This window comes from Corvus hawaiiensis, chromosome 24 (assembly GCF_020740725.1).
Source record: "Corvus hawaiiensis isolate bCorHaw1 chromosome 24, bCorHaw1.pri.cur, whole genome shotgun sequence".
Taxonomy (NCBI): domain Eukaryota; kingdom Metazoa; phylum Chordata; class Aves; order Passeriformes; family Corvidae; genus Corvus; species Corvus hawaiiensis.
Genome location: NC_063236.1, coordinates 1952819 through 1976332, shown reverse-complemented (window position 1 = coordinate 1976332; position 23514 = coordinate 1952819). Strand labels below are relative to the sequence as shown.

Sequence of the window (23514 nt, the reverse complement as noted above, 5' to 3'; positions counted from 1 at the left end):
TTCTCCAGACATGGTCCAGCTCCTCCTCAAGTGTTTTTCTTGTTGGGAGGGGCAGAAGTGGACACAGCCCTCGAGGGGCTTCAGCAGTGCCAGGTGCAGCCACCGCTCCTGCGGCCACCCCGGTGCTGGGAGGGCCATCTTGCTGTCCTTGGGCGTTTTGTTCAGCAGGACACGACAAAGGGGTGAGAGGAACCCCCAGGGGCCACTGGATCCGTGCAGCGGCGTCTGTTTTGGGCGTAAACTGGGTGTTTGGGGCACGTTGGTGCTGGCGGTTTGCCCCCGGGCTGGGGGGTTGTGGCACAGCCGCAGGATGCAGCTGAGGGACGAGGAGGTGACAGTCCCCGAACCCGGCATCTCTCATGGCCAAGGAGGTCCGTTTGGGAAGAGAAACGGAGCGAGTGTCAGGGAAAATCGCGATGGGACGGCCCCGTATCCTCTGGGTGTCCCCCGCATTCCCAAGGATGCGCCTTGCTGCCCAGGAAGGGGATTTGCAGCGTTTCCCCCCCCTCTGCCAGCATCTCACAGACGCTCGGGCTGCCCCGACAGCTCGGAGCCGGCTCCTGCTGCCCAGGGCTCTTCCCTGAGGGGCGAGGAGGAGGAGGAGGAGGAGGCGGGCAAGGGATGGTGCGGGGCATGGGAGCGGAGGAGGATGCCGGGCCGGAGGAGGAAGGATCGGCGGGCGCGGGACAAGGCAGCAGCGAGGCACAGAGACGGGAAGAGAGATTTTATTGGCCCCGGCTCGGGGGCGAGAAGGCCGGAGCGCGGCGCGGGGGAGTCAGGGGATGTCCGTGGGCGAGGGCGAGCGGGGGCTTGTCCCGCTCTGCTCAGTTCTGGGCGATCACCTGGAAGGGAGAAGGGGCCGGGCTGAGCCGCGCGGGGCCGGGGCCGGCGCAGAGGTGCCCCGAGAGCGCTGGGGCTGAGCCCCGGCCCGGCCCGGCCCGGCCCGGCCGCCTTACGCTGTTGATCCAGGAGACGTAGGCGGAGACGCGGGTGAACACGGTGGGTTTGCGCAGGACGTTGCAGCCCAGGCTGGACACGAAGCTGGTGACGCCGTGCACCTGGTACTGGCCATTGACGGCGCAGTGCAGGGGACCGCCGGAATCGCCCTGCGGAGCGAGGAGCGGCGTGAGCCGGGGCTGCGGGGGGCGCCGGGGGTGCCGGGGGGCAGCGCGGGGCGCGGGGCCGGACCTGGCAGCCGGAGCGCACGCCGTCGCCGCCGGCGCACACCATGGTGTTCTTGACGGTGGAGCCCCAGTAGGACGGGCTGGAGCAGGTCTGGTAGTCCACGACGGGCAGGTAGGCCTGGAGCAGGACGCTGGACAGCTGCCCGTTGGCTGCACGGACCCGGCGCCGGTCAGCGGCGGCTCGCAGCCGCCGGAGCCCGCAACGGCCCGGCCAAAGCAGAGCCGCGGCCCCCGCCCAGCCCCCCGGCCCCGTCCGTCCCCCCAAAGCTCGGCGCGGCCCCAGCCGGCGCTGGGCACCTGCGTGCCCCGAGCGAAGCCTCCTGGGGCGGCCAAGCGCTCCGAGAGCTCCCTGGGCTGCCGGCGTCGCCCAGCCTCGGGGGAATTTGGGGCGGGGGGAGCCCGTCACTCACTGCGGGTGAGCCCCCAGCCGGTGATGTAGCAGGAGTAGTTGTTGGGCAGGATGGTGCCCTCCTGGGGCAGCACCGCCAGCTGCACGGCGCTGTTCAGGGTGGCGGAGCCGCTCAGGCGGAACAGGGCGATGTCGTAGCTGCGGCGGGGAGGGAGAGGATGTTACAAGGACCCCCGGGCCGGATCCCGGCCGGCTCCCCCAGGTCCCCTCCCGCGGGCCTTACCCCGCGGCCGCGTTGTTGCTGTTCCAGTAGGGGTGGACGATGATCTTGCTGACGCTGAAGATCTGCTCGCTGCCCTCGTTCCTGTTGAGGTTGTGCTCGCCGGCCACCACACGGTAGTTCATGTTACTGCCGGGAAGGTGCAAAAACACTCCTTCAGCCCCAAAGTACGGTCATTCCAAGCGTGAGCTGATGCGGAAGGGTCAGAGCAGGGAGAGGATGCTCCCGAAACAGCCCCGTGGAGCCCCTGCCGGAGGAGCCCAAAAGCCCTCCAAGGGCGGCTGCGCTGCGGCTTGGGGCGGCCGGACTTTCTCCTTGGAAAGGGTTTTGGGGGAAAGGAGCTTTCCCGAGAGGAAGGAGGGGGCCCGCCCTGCTCACTTGTTCACGCAGTGGGCGGCGGTCATCACCCAGTTCCTGCGGATGAGGGAGCCCCCGCAGGTGTGGTGCCAGCTGCCCCCGGAGTAATACTGGAGGGAGATCTGGGGAGGGGGCGAGACACGGGCAGGGGGGGCTCAGCGCAGGGTGCCGGGGCGAGGAGAGCCCCGGGATCGCCCTTGGGACCCCGGCAGGACTCACCTGGTAGGGCCAGGCGTGCGAGCGCGCCTCGGTCCCACCGACCACCCGCTGCATCCCATCGAGATCGAGCTCGGAGCAGCGCCCTGGGGACAGAGGGACGGCGTGAGTCCCCAGCGGCGGGGTCAGGGAGGGTGTCAGGAGGTGCCGAGGCCGAAGGCTCCGGGCGGGACTCACCGCAGAGGGCGAGGGCGGCGAGGAGCACGAGCTGCAGCATCATCCTGGAGCGCGGTGTCCACGGCGGCACCGAGGCGCTGCCCCGCGGGCGCTTTAACGGGGCCGCGGGAGGAGGCGCGGGAAGGGAAGCAGGTGCCGCGGCCCCAGCGAGCGGCCTTGGCCCCTCTGCCAAAGCACACACGGCGCCGAGGCCGAGGCACCCCACGGACACCCCGAGCGTCCCTCGGCTCCGGCTCCCGCGCAGACGCCGCCCCGCGCCGGCACCTTCCTGCTCCCGTGTCCCGGAGCCGTGTCCCGAGGTTGTCCCGGTCTCGGTCCCGGGGGGCCTCGGCTGCGGCTCTCCGTGGCCTTGATTTGTGGGACGGTCCCAGAGTCTGATCCAGCACCCGAATGGAGCCGCAGCGTTGCTGGCCTGGGGAAATCGAGGCACAAACGGGGCACGACCTCCAGCCCCTCGCCAACCCCCGCGGCACAGCCAGCGCTGGAGCAGGGCCGGGGCTCGGCCTCCCCGGGGCCTGACTTTGGGGCTAAATGAAGCAGCGCCACGGTTTGAAATAAAGCCCGGAGTTCTGGCCAAAACGGTGTCCTTTTTTACCCCTTCAACTCCACATTGAGGCTGTTTAGGGGGGGAACTTTGGCCCTCGAGGGACAGGCATTGGCAAACAGCATTTGGGACCACGGGGGTCATGGGCTCACCCAGGTAAAGAAAAATGGAGGAAGTAAAAAGCCGCTGCTGCCGTTCTGCCCTTATCTCCAAGGAAAACACGAGATTTCACAGGGACACAATCTCCAAAGGATCCCGTGTTGGTTCTATCAGCACCAAGGGCACACGGCGAGGGACAGCGGCAACGGCTCCGCCCCACGCAGGGACACCTCAATTCAAAGCTGAGCCCCCAGTTGTAGCACAAAGGGCTGTAGACTCATTTTAGGGCTAAAAAGTTGGGATTTGTGGATTAATGAGTTTTTTGGGATTGTCCTGTGTAGGGCCAAGATTTGGACACACAGCTTGTGTCTTATCCAACTCCAGATGTTCCACATTTCTTTATTCCCAGTGGGCCCTTCCAAGTCAGGATATCCATGGTTCCATGATTCCGCACATCAGGGAGCACTTGGACACCGCTCTTGGACACTGGGATTTTGGGCATCTTTGGGGCTGTCTTTTGCAGAACCAAGAGGTGACCTTGATATTCCTTGTGGGTCCCTTCCAACTCTGGTTATTCCCTGATCCGAGAGGTCAGGGACCTTTCTGACAAGAGTCTTGAGCATTAGGATTTTGTTGTCTGTGGACTTTTGGGGTTGTCCTGTGCAGGGCCAAGAGCCGCCTCGATGATCCTTGTGGATCCCTCCCAGCGCCGGATCCTCCATGGCCCCCAGCCCTGTGCCCCAGCCCTGTGCCGGGCGCCGGGGGAGCCTTTCCGGGGGTTCCGGGGTGCGCAGCGGATGCTGCCTGGCCTTGCCTCCAACTTCCTCCATCAAAACCCTCCAACGGCAGCTCCGGGGCCGCGGGCGGGGCCGGGCCGGGGCCATGGCCGAGGGCAGGAGCGGCAGCGCCGGGCTCTTCGCCAGGCAGGTCCAGAAGCGCTTCAGCCGCGCCCAGGAGAAGGTACGGAGGTGTCACCCACCCCCAGATCCCAGCTTTTACTGGATTTGTCCTTTCCCACCACAGGGCTCTCGAGGGGGCTCAAATGGCACCGCTCGGCACCTTTGGGTGGTCAGAGGGTGGGAATTCGGGGGTTCTGGGTCAACGTCATCGTTGCTCCAAGGCTTTGGATGATGGCATCTCCCAGAGCTCCCCAAGATACTTTGGCTTCTCTAGTCATGGGGGGTTTTCCACCCAAAATGCCTTGTAGAGGTTATGGGGGGGCTGTGGGGTGATGGCACAGGGTCCCTGTGGTCTGGCTGGGGGTGACGGTGCCCAGCAGGACCCGGCGTGGCCGGTGGTCCCAGGAATGCTGGTGAGATCGGCACCGGCCCCACAGGAAATGGGGGGAAGGGCTGCGGAAGCGGCACGAGCAGGGCAATTCTCAGCTGCAGGGGGGCACCTCGGGGGGAGGGAGAGGGGGCTCTTTCCTTTTCTCTGCCCAAAAAAGCAGCCGTGACTCCCATTTTAGGCTGACACAAAGACCCCCCCTCAAACCCTCCCTTCCCGGGTTTCTTGGCCAGGGCTCGGTGCTAAATTGGGCTCTCCAGGGCTCAATCATCCCGGGCCAGGCTCCGGCTGCTTCCCGCACACGCAAATCTCCCTCCCGGCCGGCCCCGACCTCTTCCTGGACACTCCAAAGCTCCCTGCTCCCAGCCCTGGCCTCTTCCTGTGGGGATCAAGCTCTTTGTGGACACCCCAAAAGTCCCTCCTGCCTGGCCCCAGCCTCTTCTGGGGGCGGGGGGGGGGGGGCGGATCATCCTGTCCTGGACATCCTGAATTTCCCCCCATCTGGCTTCAGTCATTTTCCGGAGGGTCACCCTCTTCCTGGGCACCCCAAAATTCCTTCATGCCTGGCCCAGTCTCTTCCCAGGGGGGCTGAATCGCTTCCTGGTCACCCCAAAACTGTCCCAGTCCAGACTCAGCCTCTTCCCAGGAGGCTCAGCCTGGACACCCCAAATCTCTCCCCTCTCCTTCAGCCTCAGACCCTCCTCATCCTCCTCATGGTGTCCCCTGTGCCCCACAGTCGGGGCTCAGGGTGTTTTGGGGTGCACAGGACTGCACCCATAGGGTTTGGGGGGGGCGGGAGGGATGGGTTGGCACCCAAAAATTCACTGTTTTCCTGAAAAGAACAAAAGCACTGGGGGACCCACCGAAATTTTGCATTTCCACATAAATCCTGCCCTGCCGGATCCTCGGCAGCCCCTCAGGGGGTTTTGGGGGGGCACAGCCCCGTGACCCCGGGGTGTGGTGGGCGCTCCTCCCCTCTCTCTCCGTCACAGGTTTTGCAAAAATTGGGCAAAACGGTGGAAACCAAAGACGAGCAGTTCGAGCAGAGCGCCTACAACTTCCACCTGCAGCAGGTGACAGGGGGACAGCGGGGACACTGGGGACACCCCGACCCTGCCCGGGGGTCTCTGTGCCCCCCCAGCCCCGGGGACAGCCCTGACCCCTCCTCGCCGCCGTGTTTTGCAGAACGAGGGGCACAAACTCTACAAGGACCTCAAGGGGTTCGTGGGAGCCGTGAGAGGTGCGGGACCGACCCCAAACGTCCCAGGAAAACCCGGGAACAGGGAAGGGCTCGGGGGGAGCCTCGCTGGGTCTGTGAGCCGGGATAATAATAAGGAATATCAGAGGAGATAAATCATGCTCATAATAAATCGATTATTAATAAAGAATCATTATTAAATCAGAAGAAATAATAAATCGAAAGAAATATTGAGGATAAATAGATGGTAAGCTACAAATAGATAATAAAGAGAAAATAGATAATAAAAATACTGTAGGTGGGATAATAGATAATAAATATATTATATATGAGATATATAGTATATATCTTACATATACGAGATATACAACATGGATTTATATCTCATATATGAAAAACATGGGATAATAAAGAGATAAAAGTAACAGAGAGATAATAAAAATATAAATAATAGATATTAAAGAGATATTAAAGATACAATAATAATAAAAATACTGTATGTGGGATAATAGGTAATAAATAGATATATATGGGATATATATTATATATGGGATATTAAATAGAAAACAAGCAGATAATACATATATCATCTATCGGATATATGTGTTATATCTGGGATAAAAAAGAGAAAATAAATAATTTAGAACAACATACCCGGGCTAATAAATAACATCAGGCAACAACGAATTAATTAATAGCGATAACAAATAATCGATAAGGGGTAATGGCCGCTCTCTGTGCCCCCAGTGATGCACGAGAGCTCCCGCAAGGTGGCCGAGACGCTGCAGGAGATTTACAGCCCTGAGTGGACGGGCACGAGGAGCTCCGAGCCATCGCCGACGTGAGCCCGGCGTGTCCCCAAGGGTCCCCTTGAAGCCTGGGGGGGTTGGAGGGTCCCAGGTGTCACCTCTGTCCCTGTCCCTGTCCGGGAGGGTTGGAGGGTCCCGGGTGTCACCTCTGTCCCTGTCCCTGTCCGGGGGGGTTGGAGGGTCCCGGGTGTCACCTCTGTCCCTGTCCAGGGGGGTTGGAGGGTCCCGGGTGTCACCTCTGTCTCTGTCCAGGGGGGTTGGAGGGTCCCGGGTGTCACCTCTGTCTCTGTCCAGGGGGGTTGGAGGGTCCCGGGTGTCACCTCTGTCCCTGTCCGGGGGGGTTGGAGGGTCCCGGGTGTCACCTCTGTCCCTGTCCGGGGGGGTTGGAGGGTGCCGGGTGTCACCTCTGTCCCTGTCCGGGGGGGTTGGAGGGTGCCGGGTGTCACCTCTGTCCCTGTCCCCCCAGAGCAATGACCTCCTGTGGGACGACTACGAGGCGAAGTTGGCCGACCAAGCCCTGCGGCTCATGGAGAATTACCTGGCTCAGTTCGGGGACTTCAAGGTGCCCCCCTGCGCGGCCGGGCGGGGTTGGGGACAGGGGGAACGGGGGGGGGGTCCTGGCTCACCTGTCGCCCCCCAGGAGCGCATCGCCAAGCGGGGTCGAAAGCTCGTGGACTACGACAGTGCCCGGCACCACCTGGAGGCTCTGCAGAGCGCCAAGAAAAAGGATGAGGCCAAAATCGCCAAGGTTGGGACCCCCTGGGACCCCCCGGCACAGTCCCCATGTGGGGACAGTCCCCCGGCCGTGCGGACAAAGCCACGGCCCCCCCGTGTCCCTCCCCGCAGGCTGAGGAGGAGTTCAACAAAGCCCAGGCGGTGTTTGAGGACCTGAACAGGGACCTGCGGGAGGAGCTGCCGGTCCTGTACGGCAGGTATGGGGCTCTCACAGGGGCTGGGGGCATCGCGGGGGCTCGGGGACATTCGGGGGCTGGGGGGACGCTGCAGGGATTTGGGACATCCTGGGGCTGGAGGTCACGGTGGGGGTTGCCAGGCTGGGGATATCACGGGGCTGGGAGACATCGCAAGGGTTTGGGGACATCACGGATCGGGGGCTGGGGACATCGTGGGGCTGGGGGACTCTGCAGGGGCAGGGGGACATCGTGGGGCTGGGGATACGGGCTGGGCACAGGTGCCATCGGGAGGGTGAGTTCCCCCCATGGCAGGGAAGAATTGGCCTGGGTCTCTCCTCAAAGTCCACCCTGGGGACACATCGGGGATCCTGGGGGACATTGGCCACGGGGGCCTGTGACAGTGGGAGGTGGCAACTCCACAGCATCCCTGGGGTGGCCCTGAGGGGGCCATCCCCCTTCCCTGTGGGGTCCACGGAGTTGGATGCGGGTGGGACGTGGGTGAGCACCCCCAGACCCCTCTGGTGTCCCCCCGCAGCCGCATCGCCTGCTACGTCACCATTTTCCAGAACATCTCCAACCTCCGTGACGTCTTCTACAAGGAGATGAGCAAGGTGGGGAGGGCACCTCAAAACACCTCCCCCACCCCCTGGCAGCACCAGACTTCCCCAAGTGTCCCCAGGCCTCCCCAGGCCCCCCCCAGGTGTCCCCAGGTGGCTACGCCGGTGCTGCCCCCCACACCCCCAGAGTCCTCATTCTTCATTTAATTCATTCAAAGCAGCCCGAGAGTGTTCGGGGTGTCCTCAGGTGTTGGGGGCCCTGCTGAGCCCCCGGATGATGAGGGGCACCTGGGGGCCCCCTGAAGTGTTCCTGTGTCCTCCGTCCCCAGCTCAACCGAGACCTGTACGAGGTGATGAGCAAACTGGAGAAGCAGCACTCGAGCAAGGTCTTCATCATCAAAGGTGTCCCCAGGTAACACCTGGGGGAGCTGAGGGGACGGCGGGGGCTAAGGGGACAAATCGCCCCCAACCCCCACAAATGTGATGGAGTCCAGTCCCAAAGCCCTGGGGCGGGTGGGCGTCCGCCAAAGAGGGGCTGAGCGTGCTTTTGGTGGTCCTGGGGAGTTAATCCGGGTCCCGCTGGATGGGGCAGCGTCACCTGCAATCTGGGCCAGTGACACCCCAAGGACGCTTGGGGACACCCCAAGCTGAACCCCTCTGTGTCCTCCCCCCCCAGCAACCGCCGCTCGCTGGTCATCTCCTCGCCCGTGAGCCCCCCGGCCATGTTCCCCTGCCCGGACAAGGCGCCCGTGGTGGACGCGGAGGTGACACTGGGGTCCCCCGGCGAGGACAGCGCTGCCACCGATGCCACCTCCAACGGGGACCTGGGGGCTGTTTCCCCCGGGCCCCCCCCGGCTTCGCCCGCCAGCGGGGGGTCTCTGGACACGGCGTCGGTGTCCAGCGAGGAGACGGAGGAGCCCGGCCCCGGCCACGACAAGGCGTCCCCGGAGCAGGAGACATCGGTGACGGTGTCGGTGTCCAGCGAGGAGACTCCGGAGACCATCTCCGACCCCCGCTCTCTGTCCCCTGGTCGGGAGGCATCGGCGACAGCCGCGGAGCCGGGGGCCGACCCCTCCAGCGGGGGTCCGGAGCCGGGGGGCGACAGCGGGGCGCGGGGGGGGCCCGAGGGCATCGCCACCTCCCTGGCGTCACTGATTTTATCCGAGGCCATTGCCCAAGCCACCGGCACCGCGTCCCCAGAGCCGGGAAAAGCCACGGGCACGGCAGGGGACAGCACGGCCACCAGCGCCGAGGGTCAGGCACGTCCCGCGGTGCCACCGTCCCCCACCGCTGCTGTCCCCGGCGATGTCCTCGGGCCCGCGGCGGCGGCACCGGCGCGTCCCCGGGAGCCGTGCCAGCTCGGCGGTGACACGGCACAGCGCGGTGACACCGGGGACAGCGCGGAGGTGACGGATATCGAGCCAAAGGTGGGCAAAACTCAGGTGGGGAAGTTCTGGGAGACGCCAGGGGTGGGAGCGGGGAGCTCGCACAGGGGGATTCCTGGCCGGGGGGACCCCCGGGCGGGACGTGGGGACACGGGGCCGGCCCGGGGGACAAACCCGGCCCAGGGGACACTCTGTGCTGCAGGTGGGGCTGGACCTGCCCCTCCCCGCGGCGTCGGGCCCCGGGAACGGCCGTTCCCCCTCGGGATCTCCACCCCAGGCGGCTGCAATGGGGCGGGGGGGGGTCACTTTCAGGTGGGGTTTAACGGAATCACGAGGTGCCCGTGTCACCCCCGTGTCTCTCCCAGGGCTGTTCCGGGACACCGGAGCAGGACACGAGCCAGGACACGAGCCGGGATCCCTCAGGTGCTGCAGACCTCCCCCAGGACCCCCCCGAGTTCCTCAGCGCCCTGTGATCCCACGGGAAATGCGGCGTCTTCCCCAAATTCATTCCCAGGATGCATTTCCCAGCCCCCGTCCCGTCCGAAATAAAGGTGGAAAAGGTGGCAAAATCCCAAATCTCTATCTGGGATTGCGGAGGGGTCCGGGGGGGATCCCCACCGGCGGGTTTGGGGTGGCTGCGTGCGGGGGGTTGGGGGTTGTCACTCTCTCCCGTCCCCTCCAACACCCGTGACTCAGGGAGAAGGCGTCGAGCCTGTTCCACCAGCTCCCGGAAAATGCGCCGTCATGCCAAAAAGCCCCCAAACACCCCAATTTTCCCCTCCTGTGATCCGGAATTCCCCCATTCCCACACAAAGCCCCATTCGCGGTCGCCGGGGTGAGGGTTTGGCTCCGCAGCCAGCGAGGGGTTAACGGAGGAGGAATCCCGGAGGTTGATCCTCATTCAGCCGAACTGGAAAGGTGAGGTAGGGAAAGGGCAACGCCTCCACCTGGGCAACGCCTGCACCTGGAGCCGCACATGGTGCCGGCAGGTAAGAGCTGGAGGAGCGGGACCCGGGGTCCCGGGATGCCCCCCCGGAATTCTCGTTCCCTGGGGGGCTCGGAGGGGGTGGGTGCGCCAGGCACGGGGTTTTGGACACGGAGGCACCGGAGCCCCGCAGTGAGGGCCGGGCTGTGCAGCTGGTTTGGGGTGAAGCCGGAATGTCGGGGCTCGGCCGGGCATTTTCCAGCTGGATTTGGGGTGGGAGGGGAGGGAAAAGGCCGGATCCTGCCACAGGGAGAGGCTGAAAACAGGAAATCTGGCAGGAAAGCTGAGGGGGAAACGGGGAGCAAAGTGCTGATCCCAGGGGATCATGGCAAGGTGACGGAGAAGAAATGAGGGTGAGCAGCAAATCCCGTCCTCCGTCCGCTGGGGAGGGGAAGGGGGGGCTGGGAAGGTGCTGCTGAGCACCCCAAAAAGAAGCCCGTGGAGACGTTTGCTGATCCCATCCTCCATCCGCCGGGAATGGGAATGGAAGTGGGATGGGAACGGGGGGCTGTGAAGGCACTGCCAAGCACCCCATAAAAAATCCCTGTGGGGGTGGTTTGCTCATCCTGTCCTCCGGACACCAGGAATGCGCATGGGAATGGGGATGGGAATGGGGGGCTGCAGCCCCAGCGCTCCTCGAAGGAGTTTTGGGGGTCAGAGCAGCGGAGCGGGGTTGGGTTCCCTCGGGAGCGGCTCTCGAGCCGCTCGGCCGGAGCGCAGGAATGAGGAAGATGAGGGCTTTTCACAACCCTGCTTTAAAAACACATGGAAATCCATCGGGATGCGGCGTGCTGGGGATGATTCACTCCCGCTGCCAGCCCCCTCTTCCGGGCTGCATCCCGGCCTGGCACCGCCAAATTCCCCGTGGATTTCCGCGCTGGGAAGCACCGGATCCTTCCCGCTGGGCTTTGGGGAGTTCCTTCCCACCATCCCAAGGCGGGAGCAGCGAGGGCCATCCACAGGGAGCATCCCTGCCCCCGGACAGAGCACGAGGAGCTCCACCTCCATGACCACGGATGGTTTGATGGAAATCAAACCTTTCCTCAGATAAAACTGGGTTTAGACCTTTGGTGAGTCCCAGGATTCTGTTTTTTGGGTGCTGTGGGTCCCAGCATTCCGTTTTTCGGGAGCTGGGCACAGAACGGGTTTGTGTTTCCCACCGGCAGTGCCAGCCTCTTCCCAAGAATCCCTCCCTGAGGCTCGGACCAGCTCCCGTTCCATCCAGCGGCGCCTTTTCCTCTTTTTCTCTTAAATCCCGATCTCTTTTGGGGAAGTCAGACCCAGTTTCCGCTCTGAAGCCACCCGGGAGCAGCAGCTGCTCCTTGGGACGGTCGTGGTTGGCTTTGGGGAAGGCCCGTGGCTTCCCGGACAGCGCTGCTGGGGGGAGCTTCACAGCAAAGCTGGGTTTAATGAACAGCTGGGTTAAAGCAAAACCGGGTTTAAAGCGAAACTGGATTTAAAGCAAAACTGTTTAAAGCAAAACTTGGTTTAATTCAAAGCTGTGTTTAAAGCGAAACCGAGTTTAAAACAAAGCTGGATTAAAGCAAAACTGGATTTAATGCAAAACTGTTTAAAGCAAAATTATGTCTAAAGCAAACTGGGTTTAAAGGAAAGCTGGGTTTAAAGCAAAATCAGGTCTAATTCAAAGCTGGGTTTAATGAGAAGCTGGACTTAAAGTTGGGTTTAAAGCAAAATGAGTTTAAAGCAAAACCAAGTTTAAAGAAAAGCTGCGTTTAACATAAAACTGGGACTAAAGTAAAAACAGGTTTAAAGCAAAATTGAGCTGGAAAGAAAACCGGGTTCAATGAAAAGCTGGGTTTAAAGCAAAGCTGCGTTTAAGGCAAAATCGGGTTTAAAACAAAGCTGGGATTAATGCAGAGTTTGGTTTCAAGCAAAGCTGGGTTTCAAGCAAAACAAAATTTAAAGTAAAACAGGATTAAAACAAAGCAAGGTTTAATGCAGGGCTGGTTTTAAAGCAGAACTGGTCTTACAGCAAAACCAGGTTTAAAGCAAAGCTGGGTTTAAATTAAAACTGGGTTTAAATAGAAGTTTGGCTTAAAGCAGAGCTGGTTTTAAGTAAAACGGAGTTTAATGAGTGGGTGGCTTGTGCCAGCCCGAGCCGGGCATTGCCTGCTCGGGGTCCCGCCCATCCCGAACGTTCATTTTTCCCCAATTCCCGGCCCCCCCCGGCCCCAATTCCCGGCGCCCCCCCCGGCCGTGGCCCCGCCCCGCTCCCGACCCGCGGCCGCGCTCCCGCCGCTCGATTTCCTCTTTTCTAATAAACCACAAACAAATGAGATTTGATTCGCTCCCGACCGCGCTGAGTCACGGAATCCCCGAGCCCCGGAGCCACCCGGCCCCGAGCGCCGGAGCCACCGCCGGGACACTTTGGGGGGTCCCGGGGGTCCCCACCGGGCACAGCCGAGGTGGGTCCAGCAATTCCACGTCCCGGCTGCGGCATCGACCTCCGGCCGCGGATTTAGGGCATTTTCAAGGACTTTCAAGCAATCTGAAGCTCTCAAAATTTGGAAGGGAATCCAGTGAGGGGCTGGTCCTTCCCTGTCCCGGCTCCGACCCCAGTCCCAGTGATACCAGTGCGTTACTGGTGCCGCACCCCCCCCACCCCCTCGCGCAGAGCCTTTCGGGGAGATTCATGAGAATTCACTGCTTTTATCCCTATTTTTGGCAGTTCCGAAGGAACCCGGAGCCTCACCTGGAAGGAGCCACTGGAAGGAGGGATCTCAGCCCCACCTGGGCCCAGGCGATGGGGCAGTGAGTGGGGAATTTACCGCTTTTATCGCTATTTTTGGCAGCTCTGAAGGACTCCAAACCTTCACCTGGAAGGAGCCGATGCGATGGAGGGAGAGCGACCCCACCTGAGCGCAGGTGAGCACCTGGAGCCGCTTTTCCGGGCTCTTCCCACCTTCTCCGCCTGGCTCAGGCCCTCCCTCTCTCCTCTGTCCCGAGGAAGACCTGACGACCCCGTACCTGAGGAAGGCTCCCACCCCCCCCGGCCATGAGGACGCCGACACCGCCGTCATCGCAGGTGAGGCCGCTCCTCCGGCTCCGCCCCGGGGCAGTGCCGCCGTCCCGGGGCTGACCGGGGCTCCCCTCTGCTTCCCCCGCAGTGGTGATCACCCTGGTGTTCCTCACCTTGCTGACGGTGCTGGTGGTGATCGGGATTTACCTGTACCGGAACCAGGGCTCCTACCGCACCTACGAGCAGCCGGAGCCGGACGTGGCCCCGCGGGCCGAGGAGGCTCCGGCCAAGGAGAAGGAGGAATATTTTATCTAAGGACGCACCTGGGATTCACCCAGGTCCCGAAATTCCCTGGAGTTGGGGGTCTACATAAATTTTCAGAAGTTAGGATGCTACCTGAATTCCCCGGCATCGGGGATTTGGGATCTGCCCAAATTTCCTGGAGTTGGGGGTCTACCTAAATATCCTGGAGCTGAGGATCTGCCGAAATTTCTTGGAGGTGGGGGATTTTCCTAAGATGGGAATCTGCCTAAATTCCCTGGAGTTAGGATCTGACTAAATTCTGGAGTTGGGGCTCTGCCTAAATTCCTTGGATTTGGGGATCCACCTAAATTGGAAACCTGCCTAAATCCCCTGGGGTTGAGGTTCTGCCTGAATCTCCTGGAGCTTGTGATCTACCTAAATTCCCTGGAGCTGGGGTTCTGCCTAAAGTTGAGGCTGATTTTGGTTTTTCATTTCGTTTTTCCCTTAATTTATGAAGCCAACCATGGAAGGAATATGTGGGTGCCCGAGGGCAGGAAAAACCCCAAATAGCCCCCCTGAAATAACAACCCCAAAAAAGGAAGTTCCCAGCCCAGCAGGAAAAAGGAAAGAAGTGAGGAAACTGCCGGCTGGCAGCAGCCAAAAGGGTTCTCAGAGGCCCGATAGAAATTTGTTACTTCATTTAAATTTTCAAAATAATCTTTATTTTATTTTTGGTTTTTAGTATAAAAACTCCACAAGTTCAGTGCAGCACAGAGAGTCCGAGAGCTGAGCTCGGGAACAGTCAGGGATGGTCACACACACACACAGGACACGGATTCAGATTAAAGTGAAATACTAAGATAAAACAGAGTCGAATCTGAGCTCCTTTTTCATCAAATAACAACCAAAAAGAAGAAAAACACCCGATTGAGGATCCCTGAAATGTTCCTCCTCAGCTTGTGGAGGTTTGGTTACCAATGCACGCATGAGTCACTGATAAACCCACTGATAAACTCATTCACATCCCATTTACAGACATCCCATTCATAAAAATCCGTCTACAAACGTTCCATTCATAAAACTCATTCATAAACCCGCTGATAAGCAACTCATTGATAAACCCATTGATAACCCTCCTCCCAAACGATCCCATTCCCAAACAGTCCCTGATCCAAGCGGATCTGTGTTAATTGACAGTTCCCACACGCCCCCGGACAGATGGAAACCAGCCTCTGGGATTTAAGGAATCTGGGTGTGAAAACACCAGGTTTGAGTTAAAACCAAGCGTTTGCTAATTAAGCATCGGTTAAACCTGGTTCTAGCTGGAATGGGATGATCCCACGGGAGCTGCAGCACGGCCCTGGCACCGGTCATGGCTTTGATTAGAGCTGAAGTGCAAACAATCCAAGGTTACTTGGAGCGGGTTAAAAAATCCCAGGATAAACGTTTCCGAAGGAGAAAGGTGGGAGAGAGTGAGGGGGGACCCCTGGAGTGAGGCCAGCAAGGGCTCAGGTGCCCTTCCCACTGCTGGGAAGGGGATTTTTGCCTCTGGAGAGGGAATTTCGCTTATGGGGAGGAGATTTTGCCTGTTTTCTACCCAAAATCCACCTTTCCCAAAAGGAAGGGAAACCCGGATGGGTTCAACAGGGGCAAGAGGGCAGTGGAAGGGGAAACACTTCCCCAGGGCGTGATTAGGCCGTTAATTAATTAGAGCTTCGTGTAAATGAGAAAAGGGCGGGGCTGAGCTCACCCTAATTTGTGAATGAACCCCCCGGGACCCCCCCCCCCCATCACCCGCTCATGTCACCTGCGGGGGGGCCCCTCTCCGGCCTTTGGGGCTCCCCAGGTACCGGGGGGAGGTGCTGATGGGCGGGGGGGGCTCCCCAAACCCGGCCCCCCCTCACCAGAGGCTGAAGCCACCCCCGGCCCCCCCCAGGCCGAAGCCCCCCTTGCGTGGGGGCAGCAGGACGGCGGCTCCGGGCGGGACGGGCACCGGAGGGGCACCCGGGGGGCACCCGGCGGGCGGCGGCTGCAAGACACAAACGGAGGGACGGGTCACTGTCACGACAAGGGGACAGCCGAGGTCACTGTCACGACAGGATGGGTCAGGCAATGTCAGTGTCACAACAGGAGCGGGGGACAAGGTTATGCCACAGGAGAGAGCTGATGTCACTGTCACAGGAGGGGACAGCCGCGGTCAGTGTCATGTGAGGAGGAGAGAGACGAGGTCACTGTCACAAAACGGGACAGCTCAGGTTGGTGTCACACCCAGGGCGGGCACGAACCCCCGTGGGCTGTGGGGACACAACAGTGTCCCCAAACCCTGCTGAGGGACAGCGGCCGGGGGTGGGACACTCAGCCCTGACCCACCTGTGACACCTGCAGCACCTGGGAGCTGGGGGACACCTGTGGGACACCTGTGGGACACCTGTCACCTGTGCTGTCACCTGTGGGACACCTGGGGGACACCTGTCACCTGTGCTGTCACCTGTGCTGTCACCTGGGGGACACACTCTCCACCTGTCCACGAGCCACAGGTGGGAATTCCAGGGGAGCAGGAACCTCTCAGGTTCCAGGGAAGGGGAGCCAAGGGAGTCTGGGGAAGCAGGGACCAGGCGAGCAGGACCCTCCCCAGCTCACAGGAAGTGCCACGCTCAGGTGTGGGGACAGGTGAGGTCAGGTGGCCAAGGGTTTGGGCATCACTGGCCACGCCCGGCCCGGCTGTGAGCCAGAGCCACCTGCGATCCCCAATCCCACCTGGAAGTGCCCAAGGCCAGCTGGGATGGGGCTGGGACTCCCCTGGGCCAGGGACAGGTGATCTTCTGCTCCCTCCCCACCCAAATCCCCCCATTGTGTGCACCCACCTGCACTGCCGGCGATGCTGCCAGTGCCACCTGTCCCAGACCTTCCCCCCCAACCCCAGATCCCACAGATCCGCCTGCACTCACCGGGATGCCGCCGCTGCCCCCTGTCCCCAGCCTGGCTCCGGTGTCAAATGCCCCTTCCAGCAGCACCGCGGATCCCGGCGGATACACCTGTCCCAGCGGGAAATAGGCCACGGGGGAGCCCAGGGCCCCCACGGGCACCGGCGGGGCCAGGGGCAGGTACAGGGACGCACCTGGGTACGCCGGGGACACGGGGGGGACGCTGGCAGCGCCCAGGGGGACGAAGCTGAGACGGTAGAGCTGAAAAAACGCCGAGTCAGCAAGGTCAGGCAGGTGTTATCCCACAGCCAGGTGTGCATCCAGCACCCGGGGGGCTCTCACCTGCCTGCGGGAACAGGGAATCACCTGGGATTCACCGCTGGGCTCTGACGGGGCTTTTGGGGTCACTTGGGCTATGGAGGGTGTCACTGCCCAGGGGAACCAGGTGAGCTTTGGGGCTCCCCCGGGGCGATGAGCAGGAGGGGTCCCAGGGGTAAAGGGCCCCTCTGGACAGGGGTCCCACCTACCTCGGGGTACGCAGGTGCAGGGTCAAAGTAGGGGGGCGGCTGCGGCAGGGGCAGAGCCTGGGGGTACCCGGGGGGGGCCAGGCCGGGGAACGAGGGCTGGCCTGGGAACGGCCCTGGGGGGGAGAAACGGGTCAGGAGAGCCGGGATGGAGGAGCTGGAGGGTTTGGGATTGAGCAGGAAACTGCCCTGCCTGGAAAAGGCATCGCCCCCCGCGCCCTGTGCCCCCCTCCCCATGGCACTGGCGTCCCCGTTCCCCTCCCCCGTGTGGCATCAGTGCGCCCCCCTCATGGTATCAGTGCCCCCCTCCCCTCCCGCTATCAGTGCCCACCCCCCTCGCTATCAGTGCCCCCCTCCCCACGATATCAGTGCCCACCCCCCCCCCCCACGGTATCAGTGCCCCCCTCTCCCCTCTATCACTGTCCCCCCCCCCCCCGGTATCTCCCCCCACTGCCCCCCCCACGGTATCAGTGCCCCCCCCCCGGTATCTCCCCCCACTGCCCCCCCCCGCTATCAGTGCCCCCCCCCCCGTTATCAGTGCCCCCCCCCGCTATCAGTGCCCCCCCCCCGGTATCTCCCCCCACTGCCCCCCAAAGCATCAGCCGCCCCCCCCCGGCCCCTCCCATGGTATCTCCCCCACCCCGCTCCCAGCCCCGCCCCCGGGCCAAAGCGAGGCTGAGCACGCGTCTCCATGGCAACCCTCGCCCCGCCCCCAGCCCCGCGCGGCCCCGCCCAGCCCGCGCCGTCACGAGCCCTTAAAGGCGCCGCGCCCCCGGGACGGCGCTCCCGGAGGGGGCCGGGGGACTCCGGTGAAGGGGAGCGGGGGGCGGCGGCCCGGCCTTGCCTTTGCCGTTCATGGCGGCGGCGGCTCCCGGAGTCACGGCGGGGGAGGAGGAGGAGGCGGAGGCGGAGGCGGGGGCGGCCCGCTGGGGGGGTGAGGGACAGGGCAGGGAGCGGGGCAGGAAGCGAGCGCCGTGACGTCATCGGGGGCGGGGCGGGGGCCGCGCGCTCTTAAAGGGGCCGCGGGAAATGGAGGGAGGGTGAGGGGGGTGTCCCGGGGAGGGGGATGGGGTCACAACTGAGGGGCTGGAGGAGAGGGGGGGGTCCCTAAGCGGGGTCTGGGGGGGTCTTGGGGTCCCCAGGCAGGGGTTGGGAGGGCTCAGAGGGAGGGGGATCCCTAAGCGGGGTCTGGGGGCGCTGGGGGGGCCCTAAGCGGGGTTTGGAGGTGACGGGGGGTCCCCTGAACCTTTCCTTTTTGGGGCGACCCCCGAATGGCCCCCTTGGCCCCAGGGTGCCCCCCGACCCCTGGGCAGGTGAGCAGCGGGTCCCCCCGAGCCCCCAAAACTGCCCAGAGGCTCCGGGGGGGGACACGGGGCAGCCTCTGCCCCTCCCCCCGTTCCCTCCTCCCGCACCTGCACAGGGGACCCGCAGGGAAAGGAGGGAATAAAAACCCCTGGGGAATAAAAAACCCCTTTTCTCGCGTGTTTTGTGGCACTCGGGGGCTGAAGGAGGGGCGGAGGTGTCACAATATTCCTTGGATTTGGGGTGGAGTTGGCCAAAATCCTGAAATCCTGGCCCAGGTGTGACTGTGAGGGGCTCACCTGGTGCAGGTGCGGGGGGAAGCGGGGCTGGGCACGGAGCGGGGGTGGAAAATAGCGTTTGAAAATTGAATAGATCTCAAATAGAGCGAATAATAGCAAATACCGATAATAAAATAACAGCGTTCTAGATTTGGGCATAAATGGGTGAGAATTTAACATCAAATACAGTTAAAATAAGTATTTTTAAAATATCTATAAAACCTTTAGGGATATATAGTGCATACTATAGTAATATAGAAAAATAGCAAATAATAAATATTAATAAAATATTAATGTAGTATATAATGTATAATATATAAGAATAAATATTAATAGTATAAGTATTAATAAAACATTGTATTAATTAATAGAATAATATATTAATATTAAATAGCGTATAATTATGCATCAATCTATAAATATAAAATATAATATATAGTATCATATGAATATATGCCAAGAAATAAAGATTTATATAAACAGACAATATATAGTATAATTGTAAAAAAACACAGCAAATACTGATAAAATAAGAGAATATATAGTGCATAAAATATAAATATAACCTGCATCACATATATAAAGCTATATATAAAATAATCCATATATATATAAATTAATCCATATATCTCTACGTCCTTAAAGAGCCCCCTTGGAGTGTAAAATTCCCCCTAAAAGTTAAAAATTCCGCCCCCTTTTGGGGTGATTTTCCTGCTCCCTCTCCCTTCATTTCGCCCCCACTTTCAGGACTCAAATCTCTCCTTTCCCACCTCATTTTCACCCAGCTCCATCCCCAAATCCGAGCGAGCCGCTCATGAATAATGTAGCAGCTGGCGCATGAATATGCAAACGAGCCTCCCTGCTGGGGGGCTGCTCATGAATAATTAATGAGGACGAAATGTTCCTCACCTTCAAAATGCAGAGAAATTGAAAAAATAATATTTATCTTCAAAGTGGGACCAGACCCCGCTCAGGGACCCTCCAGACGTGGCTTGGGGACCCCCCAGACCTTCCCATGGGGACCCCCCGTGCCCTCCAGCCCTGCCCCGACCCCGCTAAGATAGCCCAGGACCCCTTAGGGACCCCCTCTTCCCTCCAGACCCCGCTTAGGGACCCTCGGACCCTCCTTGGGGACCCTCTATCCCCCCCAGACCCCGGCTAGGGACCCCCAGACCCGCTTAAGGACCTTCCTCTTCCCCCCAGACCCTGCTTAGGGACCCCTCTCCCCCTCTAAACCCCCAGACCCGTTTAGGGACCCCACTCTCGTCCAGCCCCTCATTAGTGCCCCTCCGGGCCCCCAAGGCCCCCCCTCAGCTGAGTCTTTGTTAATTAAAATCCGCCCCCCCACCCGAGCTGTTTTCCTTTCCCCGTATGCAATCTATTAGCGCTATGCAAATGTATGCAAATGAGCCCGGGATTTAACTAGCTGTAGGTATTAACGATTCGTATTAAATATTCATAATCATGGCAGCGCATATGCAAATGCACCGGGCAGAATTGGGCCGTGGCCGCCAATAACAGGCGCACCTGGGCTAATTAGAATGTTAATGAATATTAATGATTATTAATGAGGAGGGGTCGGTCTGGCTGTGGGGTCATTAATATTTGGCCCTCGTCCCCCACTTCCCCCGCCCCCATCCCTTGTCCCCTTTGTCCCCTCCTGTTTGGGGGGGATCCTGGCACTTCGGGGGCTGGGGGGCTTCAGGATTGGGGGTCCAGGGTTTTGGGGGGGTCTGGAATTGGCGGTGTGGGGTTTTGGGGGGGTCCAGGATTGGGGATCTGGGGTTTGGGGGGGTCCTGGCACTTTGGGGTCTGGGGTTTTGGGGGCTCTCTGGGCTGGGAACCTCTGATTTGGGGGTCTTGTGGCTGGAGGGGGGCTCTGGTTCAGGTGCTGGGGAGGGTCTCTGGTTTTGGGGGTCCCAGGGCTGAGGAGGGCTCTGCAGCTGGGGGGTCTCTGGTTTCGGGGAGGCTCTGGCTCTGGGGTGTCCCTCTGCTCTGGTAGGGGGTCTCTGCCTCGGGGGGGGTCTTTTGGCCCTGGGGCATCTCGGGAGTCTCTGGCTCTTAGGGGGCTTCTGGAGGGGGCTCTGGCTCTCGGGTCTCTCTGGCCCCGGGGGGTTTCGGGGAGGTCTCTGGAACCGGAGGGTGTCTGGCTCGGGGGTTTTTAGGGGGTGTCCCGGGGGGTTCTTGGGGGTCTCTGTCCCGGGGGGGTCCCGGGGGTCTCTGGCTCGGGGGGTCTCTGAGGTCTCTGTCCCGGGGGGTCTCTGTCCCGGGGTCTTCTGTCCCGGGGGTCTCTGGGGTCTCTGTCCCGGGGGTCTCTGTCCCGGGGGTCCCGGGGGGTCTCTGAGGTCTCTGTCCCGGGGGTCTCCGAGGTCTCTGTCCCGGGGGTCTCTGTCCCGGGGGTCCCGGGGGTCTCTGTCCCGGGGGTCTCTGCGGCGGCGCTCGCAGCGCCCCCAGCGGCCGCGGGCGGGAGCGCCCCTGCGGCAGCGGCCTGCGCATAAATTATGTTCATGACGCAGCAGCCCCAAAACCCCGGGAAGAGGCAAAAATCCCCTTCCGGGACCCCCGCGGGACCGAGCCCCCCATAACCAGCCCCCGCCGCTCCCCCCGCCCCCCCCCCACCCCCCCCGGGCCCGGGCCGGGGTCCCGGGGCCGCCCCCCCGCCGCCCCCCCGCCCCTTTGTGCCGCCGCCGCCGTCGCGACCGCAGATCGCGGGGAGCGGCGCGAGCGGCGGGGACCCCCCCGGGCCCCCCCGGCCCCCCCGGGGCGCCCCCGGACCCCCGACCCCCGGCTCGGTGAGTGCGGGGCCGGGGCGGGCGGGGGGCGGCGGGCCCGGCGCGGTGAATATGCAATGGCGTAATTAGCATAATTTATATATTTATGATAAAGAGCGATGGGGGGGGCGGGGAGGGGAGAAACGGCGGAAAACGGGGGACAGCGGGGGGGGCACCGGGATTTGGGGGGGGGAAAGGGAGGTCAGGGGAGATTTGGGGGGGGCAGAGGGGCTTGGAAGGAGGCGGTGAGGCCGGGGGGAGAACTGGGGAGAACTGGGAGGAACTGGGGAGAAACGCGCAGGCACTGGAGGGGGGGGGCAGAGGGGAGCGTGGGGACTGGGGGGGATTAGGGGGGTGCCAGGGGGGACATCGGCTTAGGGGGGATCCCTGAGGGAACCCCGGAACTGGGGGGGGGCAAGGAAGGGGGAAGAGGGGGCTGGAGAGCCCCCGGGGCAGGGAAAGGGGGGGGACTGTCCGGGGGGGGTGCACGGGGGGCGGGGGGGGGTGTCAGGAGAAATTGGGGTGCGGGCGGTGGGGTTTGGGGTGCAGGAGAGGGGGCAGGGGGTGAGGACAGCTTTGGGGTCCTGCCCGGGGGACGGCAAAGAGACTCCCGGGGTGAGAGGCGAGGGGGGCACCGGGATTTGGGGGGCAAAGACAGTTCGGGGGGGGGGGGAGGGCAGAGGGGCTTGGGGGGGGGCGCTGGGTCTGGGGGGGGAATTGGGGAGAACTGGGGGGACACGCACGCGCTGAGGGGGGGCACATGGGGGGCAGGGGGGCACCAGAACGGGAGCTGAGGGTGCCGGGGGGCCCTCGGCTAAGGGGGGTCCCTGGGGGCACTCCGGAATTGGGGGGGGGGGGGGGGCCAGGAAGGGGGGGTTGGAGAGCTCCGGGGCAGGGAAAGGGGGTGACTGCCCGGGGGGGGAGGGGGGCAGGAGGGATTTTGGGGTGCAGGAGACGAGAAACAGTGCTGAGGGGGGCAGGACGTTGTTGGGGTCCTGCCGAGACCACCAGGGGGGAGTCGAAGGGGGGAAGGGGGGATTTGGGGGGGGAAGGACAGATTGGGGGGGGGGGGGTTGTGGGGCAGAGGGGCTTGGAGGAGGGCGCTGGGTTCACGGGGGAAACTGGGAGGACGCCACGTGTTGGGGGGCACAGGAATGGGGGCTGAGGGGTGCCAGGGGGACCTCGGCTAAGTGGGGGTCCCCGGGGACACCCCTCAGTTGTGGGGTGCAGGGAAGGGGGAGGAGCGGCTGGAGAGGAAAAGGGGGGGGGGGGTGCACGGGGAGTGCAGGAGGGATTGGGGTGCGGGAGGGTGGGGTTTGGGGGTGCAGGAGAGGAGACACGGGGGTGGGGAGTGAGGACAGTTTTGGGGTCCTGCCCGGGGAGGGCAAAGAGACCCCGGGGGGGGGGGGGGGGGCACCGGGATTTGGGGGGCAAAGGTGGTTGGGGGGAGGGCGGGGGAGTGAGAGAGGCTTGGAGGGTCTGGGGGGGGACATTGGGGGAGAACGGGGGGGCACGAACGCAGTGAATGGGGGGTGGTGAGGATTAGGGGGGTGCCAGGGGGGACTTCGGCGAAGTGAGGGTCCCTGGGGGCACCCCGGAACTGGGGGGGTCAGGGAAATGGGAAGAGTGGACTGGAGAGCCCCGGGACAGGGAAAGGGGGGCACTGCCCGGGGTGGGGGGGCAGGAGGAATTCGGGGGATGAGTTTTGGGGGTGCAGGAGATGAGGAACAGGGCAGAGGGGGGCAGGGCATTATTGGGGTCCTGTTGGGACCCCCAGAGGGGCGGCAGTGGGATTTGGGGGGGAAAGGCAGGTCAGGGGAATTTCAGGGGGGTAGCGGGGTTTGAGGGGCAAAGGCAGGCTGGGGGGAGGGGGTGTCCAAGGGCATTTTGGGGTGTTCCAGAACAGCGGGGGGGGGGGGGGGGGGAAGGCTGTGAGGGTTTGGGAGGCTGAGCACCCCTTAGAGGGGGGCACTGTCCCAGGGCTGCCCCCACAGCCCCCCTGAGCCCCTCGTTTGGGTGGTTTTGGGGTGGGGGGGACCTTCCCTGGGTGTTTCAGAGCCCCAGCAGTGCAGGGATGGGGGGGCAGGGGGGGTCCCCACCTTTGGGGGGGGGGGGGGAGGAAGGGGCTGGGACTGTGTTGTCCCGTGTCCCCCC

The 23514-nt window shown here is 62.2% G+C and overlaps 4 protein-coding genes across 8 annotated transcripts; 2 read left to right on the top strand and 2 right to left on the bottom strand.

Moving 5' to 3' along the window:
- Positions 1 to 709: 709 nt before the first annotated feature.
- LOC125338013 (chymotrypsin-like elastase family member 1) lies at positions 710 to 4090 on the bottom strand. The gene is made up of 9 exons (XM_048328328.1): positions 4021 to 4090; positions 2828 to 2975; positions 2390 to 2594; positions 2192 to 2292; positions 1817 to 1942; positions 1595 to 1731; positions 1189 to 1334; positions 957 to 1106; positions 710 to 842 (listed from the first exon to the last, which is right to left on the bottom strand). Exons 1-9 carry the CDS (start codon positions 4088 to 4090, stop codon positions 825 to 827), a joined length of 1101 nt encoding a protein of 366 aa, XP_048184285.1. The 3' UTR covers positions 710 to 824.
- Positions 4050 to 9922, top strand: BIN2 (bridging integrator 2). The gene is given in 12 exon segments (XM_048327809.1): positions 4050 to 4166; positions 5486 to 5566; positions 5679 to 5733; positions 6439 to 6498; positions 6501 to 6532; positions 6967 to 7062; positions 7141 to 7248; positions 7347 to 7432; positions 7947 to 8022; positions 8298 to 8380; positions 8645 to 9395; positions 9719 to 9922. Coding segments are annotated over 12 exon segments (1614 nt in total). The 5' UTR covers positions 4050 to 4088; the 3' UTR covers positions 9827 to 9922.
- Positions 9923 to 10242: 320 nt separating this feature from the next.
- Positions 10243 to 14427, top strand: LOC125337752 (small cell adhesion glycoprotein). 5 transcript variants are annotated; one of them, XM_048327824.1, is made up of 4 exons: positions 10243 to 10342; positions 13152 to 13224; positions 13310 to 13384; positions 13467 to 14427. In XM_048327824.1, the coding sequence occupies exons 2-4, from the start codon at positions 13194 to 13196 to the stop codon at positions 13631 to 13633; spliced, it is 273 nt and encodes a 90-aa protein (XP_048183781.1). In that variant the 5' UTR covers positions 10243 to 10342; positions 13152 to 13193; the 3' UTR covers positions 13634 to 14427. The 5 variants fall into 5 exon arrangements, with proteins under 5 accessions (XP_048183781.1, XP_048183779.1, XP_048183782.1 ...); XM_048327822.1 differs by having other exon boundaries at positions 10319 to 10342; positions 13028 to 13224; XM_048327825.1 differs by lacking the exon at positions 10243 to 10342 and adding an exon at positions 10602 to 10691.
- On the bottom strand, positions 14261 to 20632 carry DAZAP2 (DAZ associated protein 2). Its single transcript, XM_048328327.1, has 5 exons — positions 20584 to 20632; positions 17854 to 17889; positions 17013 to 17125; positions 16510 to 16746; positions 14261 to 15590 (listed from the first exon to the last, which is right to left on the bottom strand). Exons 1-5 carry the CDS (start codon positions 20630 to 20632, stop codon positions 15462 to 15464), a joined length of 564 nt encoding a protein of 187 aa, XP_048184284.1. The 3' UTR covers positions 14261 to 15461.
- Positions 20633 to 23514: the final 2882 nt, after the last annotated feature.

What these genes read in the sequence shown, in the direction of transcription:
- LOC125338013 (XM_048328328.1), bottom strand. Translation starts at nt 4,090, where the DNA reads ATGGCCCCGGCCCGGCCCCGCCCGCGGCCCCGGAGCTGCCGTTGGAGG. An exon ending in CGGGACACGGGAGCAGGAAG is followed by an intron (nt 2,595 to 2,827) that starts GTGCCGGCGCGG and finishes ATGATGCTGCAG; the next exon opens with CTCGTGCTCCTCGCCGCCCT. An exon ending in CGGCTGGGGGCTCACCCGCA is followed by an intron (nt 1,335 to 1,594) that starts GTGAGTGACGGG and finishes GGGTCCGTGCAG; the next exon opens with CCAACGGGCAGCTGTCCAGC.
- LOC125337752 (XM_048327824.1), top strand. Translation starts at nt 13,194, where the DNA reads ATGGAGGGAGAGCGACCCCACCTGAGCGCAG. An exon ending in GCGACCCCACCTGAGCGCAG is followed by an intron (nt 13,225 to 13,309) that starts GTGAGCACCTGG and finishes GTCCCGAGGAAG; the next exon opens with ACCTGACGACCCCGTACCTG. An exon ending in CGACACCGCCGTCATCGCAG is followed by an intron (nt 13,385 to 13,466) that starts GTGAGGCCGCTC and finishes CTTCCCCCGCAG; the next exon opens with TGGTGATCACCCTGGTGTTC.
- DAZAP2 (XM_048328327.1), bottom strand. Translation starts at nt 20,632, where the DNA reads ATGCCCCAGGGCCAAAAGACCCCCCCCGAGGCAGAGACCCCCTACCAG. An exon ending in CGCCGCCATGAACGGCAAAG is followed by an intron (nt 17,126 to 17,853) that starts GCAAGGCCGGGC and finishes TCTCCCCCCCAG; the next exon opens with GGCCGTTCCCAGGCCAGCCC. An exon ending in CTGCACCTGCGTACCCCGAG is followed by an intron (nt 16,747 to 17,012) that starts GTAGGTGGGACC and finishes GCGTTTTTTCAG; the next exon opens with CTCTACCGTCTCAGCTTCGT.